General features: G+C 38.4%; 1 protein-coding gene across 1 annotated transcript; it reads left to right on the plus strand.

Moving 5' to 3' along the window:
* Window positions 1-3,299: 3,299 nt before the first annotated feature.
* On the plus strand, window positions 3,300-4,346 carry LOC139742459 (urotensin-2 receptor-like). Its single transcript, XM_071652997.1, has one exon. The coding sequence runs from the start codon at window positions 3,300-3,302 to the stop codon at window positions 4,344-4,346; it is 1,047 nt and encodes a 348-aa protein (XP_071509098.1).
* The last annotated feature ends 12,808 nt before the right edge of the window (window positions 4,347-17,154 follow it).

A 17,154-nucleotide genomic window follows, 5' to 3' on the forward strand; every position in this document is an offset into this window, starting at 1 on the left:
GTTTGGCTACTGCAAGTTGTTTGTGGATTGGTTGTATTAGGCAGTGGGACATGATCACGCAGGTGTGGTCACTAAAATCTGCCTTGAATCAAACGAGTTTCCTTGCTGTTACCGTCGTTACCGTTGCCGTCGTTACCATAGCAACCCGTCATCATTGTCTTTTGTTTCGTCATCTTCCTCCTCTTTGCCATCTCCTCCTATAACACATCCTCCCTTCGATTTCTTTTCGTCTTCTTTAAGAGTAACGTTCACTCGAAGTGAGTGTGCATGATGTACATGGGAGTCAAGTGACATCTCTTGGTACGCCACTTCTCAACAGTTCTGAGTGTTAGATAAGGGAGATAGGATGTGAAGTGCGGCCGGAGACCCACCGCTGACCTTAATATATTTCGCTATTCCCATCCAATTGCTTAGCTCTCGAGAATGATCAATCGATGAGAGTCTTTAATGCAAAGTAAAAGAGACAAAGAGCCTAAGGTTACTTTACACTGACCTGCATGGCGTTGACACATGAGATGCATGGTATACTCTGCTTAGGCTGTTCTTTCTTGTTTCTTTTCTTTTTTTTAGCTCTGTTACTAAATGACGATTGTGATATAAGGGAGGAGAGAGAGAGAGCGAAGAGAGAGGGTATGTAGAAAGCATAGAGGGAAATAGTAGAGGGAAAGAGAGTATAACAGTATGGGGGAGGGGTAGAGACGAGATGAAGAGAGGGTAAGGAAGAGAATGGGTCGGGGTGGGAGGTGGACGTATAGGAATACAATGTCCATGACGACCATGAGAAACGTCTTGACCAACATGCAACGATGTGAATTTGCCAGGTCGCACTGACATATCGCAAAAACACATCTGATTACAAGATTTCTCCTGCATGTATATCGTGATTGCGTGTGTACAATGAAACGAATATAGAGAGAATGGATATAAACTCTTTGTGAGTAACATTTTGGAAATAGGGTGAACCGATTTCTAATTTTCTGGAATAATGTCAGCAGGGTTTTTTTCGGGGTTCTTACATACAAGTCTTAACTTGTTTTCGTTTGAGTATCTAGAATACACTTATTGATCATAACTAAGCAGCGGAATTCTTTAAACATTAGAAAGCAACAACAACAAAATTGGTGGTCGACTTAAATTATTCATCACGTGTTCTTCTGACTTCCGCGTTCTTCTCTGCAGATCTTCTTTTTACATGTTTTATGCCAAATAACGGATTTTTTTGTTGTTGTTGCTCGTAACAACGACACGTCATCAGCCAGAGCCTTTGTTCTCATCGCATCTTGTACTAGCATTTCGTACTAGCATTGCCAATTCGATCCTCGCGCGTTGTCTCCTATCTGCTTACAAATTCATTTCAATGCGTCTGTTTAGTATGCGCAAATGATTTATTTTGCGCACGATCACCCCTCGTAACCTCTTTAAAATTCCTGGAAACCAGATTTCTACCTATTCGTAAAAGATTACAATTTTTCATCAAACCTGCAATTTCTTTCCGTTTCACATTATTAGTTGATGAAGAGAAATATAAATTCAAAATTGACGATGGATACGTGGGACCCCGTAAACAAAAAGACGGCATCTTCATGCCCGACATTAAAGGATGATGCCAAATTAGCTGCTCGCAGTTGTGATATCAGTCTTAGTTTCAACATAGCGCCATGGTCGGGGCTCGAACCTACGACATGACTTGCCAAAGGTCGACATACATACCACTATACATGATATAGATCTTGACACGTTTATGTAAGTCCTGTCGCCAGTGTATCTCAAGTGTTAGACTTTCGTTATCATTCCATCATAATATACAAAATCATCAAGTCAGAGTTTGATTTATAAATTACCTGGAAGTTCAGCACTTTGTCTTTGGTTTTTTAGTGACTAATATTCCTCAACATCATGTACAGAGTAAGCAAATCTATCGTGGAACTCTGTTTTTGTTTCATCTCGTAATACTAATTTGGAAGACTCACTCAATTGGGAACTTCTTTCGTCACATCAAACAATGATTCACAAACTCTTTTTCATCTTTTTATTTTGTACATTTCATATTTTGGTGACTCAGGTCATAATGTTGAGTGCCATGCATGGGTTCGGCCGCGAGCTAAATATAAATTGATGATCGCTGACGTGAGCTAAATAAGTCTCTCTTTTTTTTCCGACTGTACCGTCCCACACAGCCCCTGGAAGAGCAATATGGCTAGAATTGCAGGTTACTCTCGGCGAAAGCAAGCAAGACATGCAAGATGACAAGTCGCAGTAGAAAGGGGCACATTGCCAAGTCATTGGAATAACTGTTCCTAAAACAGACCTCTCTGCTGTAACAGTCAACTGCAAACCACACTGAGTAACACTTCGGTGAGTTTACATCTACGATTGACGTAGTGACGCCACATCGGGTGTGCCCACATGAACCCACTGCCCTAGAGCCTGCGTTCCTTGTATCCAAGGAACAGCGATTGGCCAGTATGTCAACCAATCACAACGCACATAGACGCTGGGAGGAAAAGCAGACTGGGGTAAATTCGCAGACATGGATCTACGAATCACAAAGGTTCGTTTAAAGCAAGGGTGCGGAACTCCCATTTCTCGTGGAGAGTTGTCAACGGATAATGGTTTATAACGCTCCATCTCCAGTTTGTGTCGATATATTGAACGCCGTGCCGTTACAGTTTGACCAAAGATATCATTTTCAGTGGAAGCACTCCATTACCTGACAGAGACGATATTTTCCAGTCTTAAAAGCATCCACGACCGGAAAAGGAGCTCAGCTTACAATTCCCGGTTGTAGTCAAGTTATGAAGAAGAGCTTGCGTATTGTTCTGTGTTCTCACGTTATTGATTTTGTATCTCGCTTGTGGTACGTTTTCCTCTCTGGGGTAAATACTCGTCAAGCAAAAAATTGAATTACGACTGCTAATAATTGTTCGCCACCATATTGACCAGCGATATAATGTTGACTTTGATGGATTTTCCAATATTGCGCGGGACATTTTTTACCGATCCATGACTTCTCCAATGTTATTGTCTCTTACGAGTCTTCATAATGATAAGCAGATGTATATCCGCCAACTGTCTCTCTCGAATTTTATCGATCGGGACAAAACATCGTCTTCATTTCCGTTTGTTTTCTTCACCACTTTGTTTATCTTCAGTCTATGATGGACGTTTTACTGTTCTTAAGTGTTGTTCCTTTCTTCTGCTAAATCAAACGGATTTGAGTCACTACATTCAGCTTGAATCGTCGCAAGAAAGCGATAGATCTTCTGTTTGTGGATAGCCTGAAAGTATCTACGGTCAAAATGGGCACTGACGGGTTATGGATATACTCGCTTTCGCCAAATAACGCCACAAATGATTCATCTTTTAGCAATTCTTCGCAGGAGTATGATGATGACGTCATGTTCAACTCTTTCCTTGTATCCGGATTTTTATGTATCTTTGTAATGGGTGTGTTCGGAAACAGCATTGTGATCTTATTGACTTTTCGCCCTACGTGCAACGTGAGTGTGAACACGATAAATACTTATATAGTGAACGTGGCCTTTTCTGATCTGCTTTATATTTTCGGGTGTCTTTTCTTTACACTGACAAATTACAACAAGAAAGGATGGATGTTTGGTGATATCGGTTGTCGCCTCATCCTGGGCCAGGATGTCCTCACCATGCACGTTAGCACGTTTATCCTCACCATCATGAGCGTTGAGCGGTACATCGCGGTTGTCCATCCCATGATCTCCCTGCGTTACCGCAGCGTTACCGTTGCGCGCCGCGTCAGCGCGGTCATTTGGCTGACTGGCGTCATGCTGACGTTACCCATGGTGATTAATATGGCTCAAATCAAGATCGACGGGCGGGACAAATACTCGTGCAAGTGGACACTGGACACAAAGAGCTCCCTCCCAAACTACATGATGGCAGTCTTTCTCATCACCTTCCTCATCCCATCCGTTGTCACGGCAACCGTCTACGTCCTCCTACTCTGTCATTTCATCAACCTAGTCAGTCCCACTCACTCAGCCAACCGCAGGATCAAACGCTCAAAGCGAAAGGTGGCGCAAATCATCTTTGTTATCGTCTTTGTGTTCTGGCTGTGTTACATTCCTTTCTGGTCCTACCAACTCATCATCCTCCATGACGAGACCTTTGACCCCAACAACATCATGGGACTGGCAACACTTGTCCTGTCCTATCTGAACTCCTGTGTTAACCCGTTCCTCTACACTCTCCTTCCCCGTAGGTATAACATGTGGAGAAAGTTCTGCAGCAGCCGCAGCCGACGCACTTACACCCCAGTTCACGTACAGCTGGCGGCCGCGAAGAAGCCTGCGCACCACGCGAGTGTATAGCTCCAGATATTAAGTCTTGTATAGAGTGTATTCACAACATTGAATTTAAACAACGGCTGTAATCGTGTCCATGTTTATGCTCTGGGCACACGCAGCCTTACCCCGAGCTTTCATTAGCGTCCCTGACGCAACCAGGTTCACGTAAGAGGGGAGTCACATCGCAAGTGATCCTGTCATATGTTTAAGGAAGATCATTACCGTGATGTTTGCAACCTGCGACATTGATAGTTTTATTCCTGATGTTACCACCCTTAAACATCTTGCTATATGAAGGATTATGTCTTTAAATGCCACGAGATACTCAAGCACAACAAAACGACAAAGTTCAAGTGAAGCTCTTAATTATGTATGAAGGTCGGGACTTTAACCGTTAATGATAATGTTATGGGGGGATGATTAGGTCCTATACACCGTGATAATCTGAAGATGTAGATTGGATCTAGATGGAACTTTGGTGGCATCAAAATATCATCATGACCGAAATCACACCTCTAGTCCGACGATGGAGTCACTCTATAAACCACGTAGGTACGTTTCCTATGTACTTGCAGGAGCTTCACCTGCGACAGGTAGTTTTGGCCTGTCACGTTATCTTCAGCTACACCGTGCCTTGTTGGACTATCTAGGCATTCAGGGTACGAACAATATTATTGTGTGAATATTCGAGCTGAATGTGTATCTATACACTGCGAAAAGTCCGGTGTTAAATATGAAACACCGAGCTGGTGTTAAATTTCCGGTGCTCATTTATGGTGTTAGATTAACACCTCCGGGTGTCATTTCAAAATGTAAAATGTTTTTTGAATAGTTTCTTAGTTACTGCACTTCTTGTTAATTTTGAACTTCAACAAGACGATAAAGAATTTTCCGATAAAGTACTTGATTTTTGAAAAAAAAATGTGTAAACACATTTACACCACAGTAACACCAGTTGGTGTGGTCCCCTATTGAAGCTGGACGGGTGTTATACCATTAAAAATTAACACCACCAATGTCAAATCAACACCATGCGGTGTCATTATTGAATTAACTCCAGCGCAGTGTCAAAATTATCACCAGCCACAGTGTCAAATTAACACCACGAAGTGCCAGGTGAACACTTTTTAACACCGTCACAATACATTTTCTACACCTGTGGGAGTGGTCCTCTATTGAAGTTTGATCGGTGTTAGATTTAACACCCATGGTGTTCAATCTGACACCGATTTTTTTTTTTACAGTGTAAGTGTATCTATAAGTCAGGGTTATAAGTATGATAAAAACAACCAGTAATTAGGGTGTATTACTGACATAGGAGATCCATTCCTGTTCTCCTTAGTGGCTTTTACTGGACAAAGAATGTCAGCGGATGCAAGAAAGACATCTTAACTTCATCTGTCCACGTCAGCTTGCGCATGACAAGAAGTAATTATAGGATTTTGGAAATTGTAATATTGACAGGAAAATAATCATACTCTGAAAATCTAAAGCTTGCGGAAATATGATTATATCATAACAATAATGATAATCATAAGAATGTCTTTTGTCAAAAAGTCGGCATTCTCTGTTTCTTGTTATTGCTAAAATAATGACCATTGCCTCAGAATGCACATCAACAAGGCCCATGTGAAAAAAAAAAATCACACGTATAGTCATAAGTTTGTGGGTGCAAAGTGCAACATTTTAGTGTAACTTCGAGTAGCACTCTGCATTTTTGTCAGTGTTATTTATAAATTGAGCGGATAAATCAAGACTCGTTTTATCAAGTATAAAATCGCCATTTTCCTACATGTATTTGAAACAAACGTCCTTTCATGGTTTTCACTATTTGTATTCCTGACTCTCTGTAACTTTTATTATGATATATCTACCGTCTCGTCTGCTGGCATTTAAATTATCAGCAGATTTGCTTAAACACTCGCCATAAAAATGCGCAGTGTGAACTAGTCATATGCTATTAACGTAATATGTGCATTAAAACGTCGATGTATAACATTTTAAAGTTATCCCGTATATTTACATGATATTTTGTATGCCTATAATCAAAAGTGCGTAATATGTGTGTCAAAAGAAGACACCGACTACTATTGCTGCCTATTTGCCTTGTCTCTGCATAATGTAAGTTGAAAAAAAACCGGTCCTAATCATTATTGCTCCTTACCTCACTACTTTCAGTGCACTTTGTTTGAAATTTCATATATTTTCTATCATGATGGGTGATAACAACAAACTGTGCATGGATAACAACATTTTAACTGTCATGGGTGATAACAACATTTTAACTGTGCATGTGTTTACATATATTGAGCTGATTGTCACGCTGGAAAATTAACTTATAAAGATGTCAGACAGTGTCAGAGCAGCACATGGCTATTGAGGTAATATTACAATATCAGTCACGACTTTTGAATCTCATCAGTTTATAGTTTTCTTTTCTTCTTTTATCAAGCGCTTTGAGTCTCTCCTTGCATGATTTCTCGGGATAAAACAGTATTATCATTATAATGCATTTGTAATACATTTGTATTTTCAAGAATCATTGTCACTCTCACTACTGAGTATGAGATGCGTGATGAAATACTTCACTTGAATACAAAATGTTTCACTTAATTACATACTCAGCGGAGACTCAGTCTGCAGGTGGTAAAAGTAGCCATGTAACATCTTGGGATTCTCTATTTGTTTATATTAAATAGATTAGTCAAATACAGGTTAGTGATTAGCTAAACACAGTCACGTGATGGAGGCACCTTCGTTATCTTCGCCCATGAGCGAACATTTTTGTAATGTTCTCCCATGGGAAAACATTTTCACGTAACAAATGACAGAAGGCTTGTAGGACCGCGCGTGCACAGTGAATTTGGCTCTGCATGCGCGAGCGAGCTATCGAGTGCGTTGTTGAACTGTGCTGGTGGTTGACGTTGACGTATTTCACGTATTTCACGTATTTGACTAACCCATATAATATAACAGATGATGACTTTTGTTGTCGAGAACATGTACCAAACGTTCCACCCGAAGGGTTTGAAATACTATTTCTGGAGGCTATAAGTCTCTCGACTTCGTATCGGGACTTAAAACCTCCCTCAATAGCATTTCAAACCCTTCGGGTGGAACATTCGGTATGTTCCCTCCCCCGCCAGTCATCATCTATATAATGTTTACCTACCCCGAATATGCAAACAGATTATACCATACTCAAAACAGATTGTATGGTTAAAAACCGATGACTCTGTCTTCAATTAAATAAACAATAACAAAAACAACAACGACTACCACTACTACAAAGAAGGCGTGATCTTAAGACCTTTCTTTGGTAGGGAATTCGGACATTACATGATTGTGTACAACGCAATGTATGGAGTTTTCTTCGTTTCTGCGTCAGTCTGCACTCAAAAGCACACAAACATAGGGTTCAGGAGAGAACCGTGATCTTGCGTATGCTACGATTCTCATACTCGTTCTTAAAAAAAAAGTGTATCGTGTAACATGTGAATAAAATCACTTTCTAGTCATTGAAAGATAAGATTTGAGACGAATTCACCCGAAGGACTACATTACAAATTTCTGTTGACGAATTCTGTGAAATAAAAGAAAATTTGTGGGGGAAATGGAAAGAATGCGGGAAGTATATGTTGACTACAAACTTGCCCTAAAACAAATAGAAAAGGAGACAGCTAATTCCACAGCATCTATTTGGACATCGAACTGATCATCTCCTCTCCCCTGGAATCCTGAAAAAAAGTCATAATTTGCTGGCTACAAAAATATATTTAAATTACGATGATCAATTATTGATTTGTGTACAAGCGTCAATTTTGTGTGCAGTAAAAGAAAATACATCACATGAACTATAATGATGTTATGAGACCATGCAAAAATTTCTTTCTATATTCAGCAAGTAAACGTTGTGTTAATTCGTTTATGACATCAAAAAGTCAAGGTATTCCAGCTAATTATGTCGGTTCACAGAATGTATTTATGTCCACCACATTTGATGCTGTAAGCATAATCATGTCTGTAATGATTTCTTGTACCACTACTTTCTATAATAATTGAAGTCATTTTGTAAATGTCGCTATCATCATTCAAAACTATGTACTATTATAAATCTAAAAAAGAAGTTAATATAAGTGTGATATTTTTATCTACCAGCATCATCATATCCCCTTTATTCCTTTATCAGCGTCGTTTATCTTTATAAGTTCATTGACGTGTTTTCGTGCTTTTTCTATACACGCTTTTATTTCTGCCATGCCTCCAACAACTGACTGATGGGAAGACTTTAAAGGGATAGTACAGTTTTGGTGGAGATGAGAATTGGGTTTTTAACTTTTTGCGAGATACCAAGAAAACACTTATGATATAGTACAGAACATACCATTTTAAGAGGAATTCAAAGTTTATTTGACGAAGATCGGGTTTGGAATGACTGAAACATCAAAAAACAAAGTAAAACAAAGCGATCGTAATAAAGTGTGGGTCCCACACTTTATTAGAATCGCTCTTTTTTGATATCTCAGCCATTTCAAAACCAATTTTCATCAAATAAACGTTGAATTCCTCATAGAATTACATGCTCTTTCACATTTTATAAGAGGTTTCTCATTATCTCACCGAAAATGGTTAGAAACCTGAAATTAGGTCTCAACCATAACTGTACAATCCCTTTAAGTGCGTTGTGATGACTGATATCATTTGCGGTTGAAATGACTTGTTACCATGGTTACAAACTGAGCCACAAGACACCAGAGGCTGTGTATTGACATTTATGTGGCCAAGTGGTGGCGTTAGGGCATCATTTGCCACGACAGCAAGGGAATCTGTAATTTAAATAAACTCACATTATTTCAAAAAATTATTGTTACCATGGCAACAAACTGATCTGAGGAACACCAGCGGTGAAATTGACATTTATATGTGGCATTGCAATATTGTTTGTAACAACATTTAAATAATCTATGATTTCATACACTCTCATTATCAAAAAATAGATTGTTACCATGGTAACAAATTAACCCAAATAAAGGACAGCATCAGTTATGCAGTTACATAATGTATGTTACCTTCGGGCATCGCTTGCAAAAACATTAAGAGAATCTGTAACTGAAAGAAACTCATATAATTTAAAAAAAAGGCTTGTTACCATTGTTACAACTGGACTTCAAAGGTTATGTATTAACATTAATGCAGCATTGTTACTGAAATAAACTCACATTATTTTGAAAGGAGCTGTATGTTGTAACGTATTACCAATCTGAATTTTGTTCTTGGTGCAAATATCATGTATCGAGGGGGAGGGGGAGGCACCCCTTGACTGGATTGTCCGGCAATTCTGAGTACGAGAGATAGGTATAGAGTGACAACAGGTAAAACATTGCTGCCAATTTCCTCTTTTTTTTTTTGGAAGGATTTATCTATATAGGACACAGGACACAGATTGTTTCTCCGAAAAACAAAGCACTGCTGAAATTAATGTTTGCTTCATTGTGAGAAAGCAATATCGCATATAATGAAGTAAATCAGCGCCATCACACTGCGACCATGCATTGTTTCATATTAGGAGAAAATATAGCAATACAATAACACAACATTACAGTATAGGAGTATCTTTTACCCCTATTCATTCATCTTCTTATCGAAATGAATGAAGAGAAAACCATAACAAGCTCTGCGGATATCTCTCAAAGGTATACAATACGAGAAAATTCCTTAGAATAAAGCTCACAATTTTGTGGTTATCATAGAGCACATGCAGGCTGTAAACTTCAGATCATTTAAAGCGTACGCGCCAAACAATCATAATATACTTCAAACATAAATAGCAATGTTTAACTTCACTCTTAGGACAAAACATTGATTAAAAGTTGGCAAACCCATCTCCTCCTCAATTACCTTGTCAGCTGGTTCCTTGTGGTTTGTTGGAAAAGCTCATCAGGATGATGGCGCACACATAGATGTAATTTCCCTCTCGCTGCGGTTCGCTTTCCATCATGGGGGAGATTGATCTTAAAAGCCCTACGAGCTTTCTTCTTTCTCCTTTGATTGATTTGAGGCCCTCTGGCTCACCAATATTGTCGGCTCTGATCCTAACCACCTGGACTTGTATTGAGATGAAATTTGGTTACCTCTGCCTTCTTGATCTCTTGCGGTTGGTTGGCTTGTGAAATGATCGAACTTCAGATGTTCGTAGTCGTGTCATCAGCATTTATCTGGCCACTTACTCACTGGGAATGAAAAGAGACCATGAGATATGCGTTAAGGGGCATTCGATGAGACGGATATGAACACTTGTCAGACTTGCTTGAGGCTAGACGACAGCACTCGATGCAAAGAGACCACTAGAGGAAATGTCGCCCATCTAGAATGTGCGGTCAAAGTAACTTCTTAATACCGTGTTTAGAGCATATCCAGGCATGGTAATGGGATGGCATGTCGACAAGCTATACAAATTCCCTGGCTTGACTGATCTCACATTGTACCAATATTAATGGGTGTTATCAAGAGTTGAAAGACGACAATATCGGCTAATATACAACAGTAGGAGATAATTTGTAAATTGCCGTAGGCTCTTTTATCTTGAAATTATCGCCAAACGTTCTCATTTCCTTATCCAATCCATTGCAGTGGATTCATAACTTTCGGGCGACGCATACTGGATGGAAAATCAGACAGCTGCGCAATGAATAGGGGATGAAGTAGTTTGGAAAACAATATGTATGTCCTGATAATCTGAGAACCACAGACGATCTAATATAGGCCTCTTTGCTTCCGCGGACATGAGGACATTTATGATTACAATGTGTTTGCACAGTTACTGGATCATGACCCTTTCAATACCTAAGAATTTTCTTCTTTGTTTTGTTGTTTGCGTGCAGCTTGTTTGTATGTATTTATGATGTATGTTGTTTTGTTTTGATGTTGTTTGTTTTGCATTATCAACACTTCATCAGGTGACAAACCAAGTCTCATTGCACACAGACGAGATTTGGGGAATTGATGCTTTGATTTTCAAATGAAGTAAAGATTCATTCATTCATTCATTCATTCCAGCACGGTACAAGCTTCAGCCATGGCTGTTCTTTAGCATGTCCGTGCACAGATAAAAAACAAAACAAAATACGATGATATGATTTCACAAAGCAATACATATGGACATACAAAATCATGGAAAAGACAAAAAAGAAAAGGAAAATGAAAAATAGTTAACTAGAGCAAAACAAAATCATATCACAAATATATGAGTGAGGTAAAAATAATCAAAATATATCGATATCAGAAATGTCCGGTTTATCGAGCTGTGACACTAGGGCAACTAAATTAATCAAGCATTTTTTTTTCTCTCTCTCTCTTTAAGAACTTGATACTGGTTCATGTGCCTGGACAGTCGAATAAGATCGTCTTAAAATTTCAGCTGCATGCGTTCGTGAACTTTGTCAGTTTATCAATTTCTATCTATCTGTCATGCTACATTCCTTTAACAGCAGGTGTGGAATCGTCACTGATCAACAGTTACGTAATGGTTACTTCTACTTTTCGCTGGTATTGAGCATATGGACCTGAAATCAAGGAGACTGAACGTGTAATTGATTTTGAACATCAAAAGATAGCAAACTAGGAATGGCAGTCACTATACTCAGTAATACAATTGTGGTTGTTGCACTCCTTCACATTCATTTTTAGGAAACGATCAACCTGCAAGAGGTGGTTGACATCATTAGCAGCAAAACTCCAGGAAGAATGATGCTGAACTTGGAATACGTTAGAGCAATTATTTCATTTTCATTTCATTTCATTTCATTTTGTTTTGTTTATTTCCACATTAAAAAGAAACAATTAATCATTACAGTTTCAAGTCATAGTATGAACATATTCATTGTGGGGTACCAATTACAGCCTATCAGGAGTGATGGGAAAAGGCCTCAAAGTATTAACTTCAAATGAGGGTACAAAATATAAACGTTACTAAATGGTATATATAAACAAAACGTACTTAAAAAGGAAAAAGAGTGAAGTACTGACAGAATATACAAAACAATGTTGTCATTTTCAGACTAGATACAGACACGAAGAAGATATAAGAGAATATCTTCATTGCTGATACATTTACATCAAACCTAGTAAATACTCTCTAAAAAAAATTGAGTGAAAATTTTCACTCTAAAAAGAGTGAATACAAAAAAGAGTGAATTTGGAGTGAAATTGGAGTGAATTTTGAGTGAAAATGCTCATTTTCACTCATTTTGGAGTGACGTCAGGGATCACTCGAAGATTTTGGAGTGATCCCTGACGTTACTCCAAAATGAGTGAAAATGAGCATTTTCACTCAAAATTCACTCCAATTTCACTCGAAATTCACTCTTTTTTGTATATACTCTTTTTAGAGTGAAAATTTTCACTCGATTTTTTTTAGAGAGTAGCTGTAAGAAATTAAGAACTTGATACTGGTTCATTTGCCTGGACAGTCGAAGAAGATCGTCTTACAATTTCAGCTGCACGCGTTCGTGAACTTTGTCAGTTTATCAATTTCTATCTATCTGTCATGCTACATTCCTTAACAACAGGTGTGGAATCGTCACTGATCAACAGTTACGTAATGGTTACTTCTACTTTTCGCTGGTATGGACCTGAAATCATGGACACTGAACGTGTAACTGATTTTGAACATCAAAAGATAGCAAACTAGGAATGGTAGTCACTATACTCAGTAATACAATTGTGATTGTTTTATAGATTGAACAAGTGATATCCAAATTATCTTGGTATGCAGAAAAGAGAAAACAGAATAAAATTGTTGGTGTGAAATGATAAACGGAAAGTGCCTCACGACAGCAAGCTACAACCTTCCATACAACGACCGTTACGTTTGATTCTGGCTTTATCATATTTATTGCGCGTTAAAGTACCATCTCTGTGTATACCTGAAAAAAAAGAAGAATACTGTTCACGAGGAGGACACAAAATAATGACTAAGCTGACATTTGAGGAAGGAAGAGATAAGGATGACGGTGTCGAGACGTAGAGGGAGACATGACAGACGCCAGGCAATCTAGTAAGTGATATCTCGCTGCAAAGTCGATTACTGTTGACCATTCTCACCGGATATAGACTAGGCGGACTGGTCATCTTTTTCTTTTTTTTTTTTTTTTTTTTTTTTTTTTTTTTTTTTTTTTTTTTTTTGCATAACGAGCTCTCGGTACACTTGACAACCAGCAAATCCTAAATGCCTGGGTGAATTCATCTGGGGATGCATTCTTGTTTTTCACAAAGCTCCTTTCTCCATATCGGAAGGTCTGTCAATGACAAGTGACCTGTTTGCCATTAATCCGAGAGTGTCAGTTCGGTTTCAAGCAATGAATCGTCCAATAAAGCTTCTCGCAGACTAAATGCGTAACTTTCCAAGAGTCTAACATGTTTTCCTGCCTTCTGCGGCAATAGCAAGGCACTTTAATGTAGGAGTCAGTTTTTGCCATCTAGCAATTAAGGGAATCTGTGTCTGAGGAGTATCATAATATGAGAAGGCAAATCTACGAGAGCGCCGATAATGGCGATACTATATCGCTATAATCAGAATGAGAAGCAGGCCAACTTAATGACTTCGGGAAAAGCCGTTGTCGCCCAATTCGCCAGTTTTGATATACAAGCTAGATCCCGTTGGAAGCTGCAGTATACACCGACAAAACGAGATTCGATTAGGCACTGCCTGATTCTCGAAAGATTCTGGGCAGGGTCACTTCATCGCGTGTGCCCGTGTGATTAAAGTATTTCTTTTATTTCAATATTGCTTTACCTGGCAGGATTGTAGGCTTTTACTTACATATACAAGGTTCCTGAAATAATGATGGTGAAATACAAGCGTGCTACATAACTCTAGGCATTGTCAAGTGTTAATTCACAACATACATAATAAAATCATCATATAAAAGAAAAGTTCTAATTGTTAAATTTTGGCACGAATAAGCTCACCACAATACGACAAACATTCATATACATAATAGATACAATGATATGAGCTCCCTCGTGGAGATATTATATACTAGTAATGCATATCTAATAATATTGTTTGATTTGTTTAAGATTTATTATGGTCTATACTACCTGATTTATATGCCAGTATCATCTGGGACAATTATTTTTCTGATAGGGTCCCATTTGCTGTCTTTTCTTTTTCAATCTAAAACAACTGCAACAACATAGAAGCTTGGAGACCCCCCCCCCCCCCCCAAAAAAAAAAAAAAAAAAATCTAGGAAGAGAGTGTGTTGCCTCTAATAGAGAGGCGAGAGCCTTGATTCCGAGTAAATGGCTGAGCGAGATATCTTGAGGGTCAGTATAATGAACCTAACTCGACTATATCGCCGTAAGGAGCTGGAAAATTTTCAAAATATTCCATTCAAAGTGTCCACCAGATCTCAATTCTTTAAACAAAAACAGACGCAAAAGCTTCTTCGTGCAGGAGGGAACATTTCCCAACCACATGCATCTCTCCCGCTAGGTTGTTGCGCTTACATACATTTTTTCAAATAAATTTATTAGCATAAAATGAAAAAACCACATCAGAATCGCATATCTTTTTCTTTTCTTGCAACTTAAGCATTTTACCAATGTGTCGTCTGTTTTTGTTTTATTGAATATCACCTAAATACTTCTCTAAACGTGTGTATCAGATTGTTTAATTTCAATGCTAAAAATTCAAAATCCCCTCAGGCGAGAGTTGAAATATCCTCTCCCACACCATCCCCTTGCTTCCGTGTTCCCCAGATATTGAACATATTTTTGCACCTCCATTAAATATTCCTAGAGTAAGTACGGCGATAAACATAAACGAAAGTTTGTTGCACTCCTTCACATTCATTTTTAGGAAACGATCAACCTGCAAGAGGTGGTTGGCATCATTAACAGCAAAACTCCAGGAAGAATGATGCGGAACTTGGAATACTTTAGAGCAATTATTTCATTTTCATTTCATTTCATTTCATTTCATTTCGTTTATTTCCACATTAAAAAGAAACAATTAATCATTACAGTTTCAAGTCATAGTATGAACATATTCATTGTGGGGTACCAATTAAAGCCTATCAGGAGTGATGGGAAAAGGCCTCAAAGTAAATACGAGACTTTCACAACTTCAAATAAGGGTACAAAATATAAACACTAACCACTAAATGGTATATATATAAACAAAACGTACTTAAAAAGGTAAAAGAGTGAATTACTGACAGAATATACAAAACAATATTGTCATTTTCAGACTAGATATACAGACACGAAGAAGATATAAGAGAATATCTTCATTGCTGATACATACATCAAACCTAGTAAATAGCTGTCAGAAATTAATTGATAATGACCTTTGAAGATATGCAAGACTCCTCCCACACTGTAACTCGCTAGGACTAGGAGGAGTATATTTTTACAGACATTTTAACAGACAGGTACAGTATTTCCAATTTCTACCCCCCCTTCTTGTAATAACCTTGTACCGAAATTTTTCTTATCGGACACTCGTCAGAAACATTTTTCCCTTTCTTTTTTGGTTTTGTTCTGTTTCCGGCCACCCATAGAAGTGTATCATAATGATCGCAGTCTGATGAATCCGATTTGTGTTGGTCGATTATCTGGTTAGTGTCAGACTTATCGGGCATGATCCAATGAGACAAGATCGTCTGATGGATAAGCTAATGTCAACCTCCATTGTCATTGTCCACCGGGGGCTTATCTGAGCCCAGAATGCAATTGTCATGGTCAGTGGAAAGGGGGCTTAGAAACACCATGAACTCCACCAGCAAAATTGAACTTGATTTGACTTTCAACCAATCGGAAAGTAGTACTCCAGTATTCATCAGAGATCTATCTTAAGTGTTTGTCTTAACTTATCTTAACTTAACTCCTTTTGCAGCCAATTTGAAGAAATGCTACCCTAAAGAATGCCGAATATCGAGGGGCGCTATACGCTTCTTGTGGTTACAGTTCGTTATTCCGAAGGTTCGTTATTCCGAAGGTTTTTTTTTATTCCGAAGATTCGTCGTTCCGATGGTTCGTTAATCCGAAAGTGAAAAAAAAGGTTTGTTATTCCGAAGGTTCATTAATCCGAAAATGAAATAAGGTTCCTTACTCCGAAGGTTCGTTAATCCGAAAACGAAATAAGGTTCGTTAATCCGAAAATGTAATAGGGTTCGTAATTCCGAAGGTTCGTTAATCCTAAAATGAAATAAGGCTCGTCTTCAGAAAACTAAGTATATGTTATTTAGTAAGTATATAGAAGTTTTACGCACAGATATCATCTTTGGTGACATTCAGTTAGAACGTGTATCTCACATAAAGTTTCTTGGTATCACAGTGGACGATAAACTTTAAACACTTTGTCAGAAATGATTTTTGCGTGAATTTGATAAGAAGTTAAATGAGGTTCTCCTGTTTTAGCTCTCAAATGTGTTTCTTTCTTCCATTGAAAAGAATGCTTCTTCGCCCCAGGTTAAGATTACGTTTCTTTCTATCCCCCCCCCCCCTCCCTCTGCCAGTTGTTCCTCCTGGCTCTGCCGCAGGTCGTTTCAATATCGGGTTGAATATTATGTAATGCTGATACCGGTAACGACACTTTTCGCTATGAATCTAGTGATAATAATAGTTTTTTGTTATGCGTTATCATCATTGTTACCATCAATAATTATTGCCATTACTACCACCAATGTTACTTTTTAGTCTTGTCCATACGTGCTTAATCATCCTCTGTATTAATCTTATTGTCGTTACTATTTTATCATTCAAAAATGTGAGGGTGTCTGAAGGTAGGCTAGAGAAAAAATCACACAGTTCCCTAAATTCAATCGC

This window comes from Diadema antillarum, unplaced genomic scaffold, assembly GCF_040938485.1.
Source record: "Diadema antillarum isolate AM-2024a unplaced genomic scaffold, OU_Dant_1.0 seq00001001_RagTag, whole genome shotgun sequence".
Taxonomy (NCBI): domain Eukaryota; kingdom Metazoa; phylum Echinodermata; class Echinoidea; order Diadematoida; family Diadematidae; genus Diadema; species Diadema antillarum.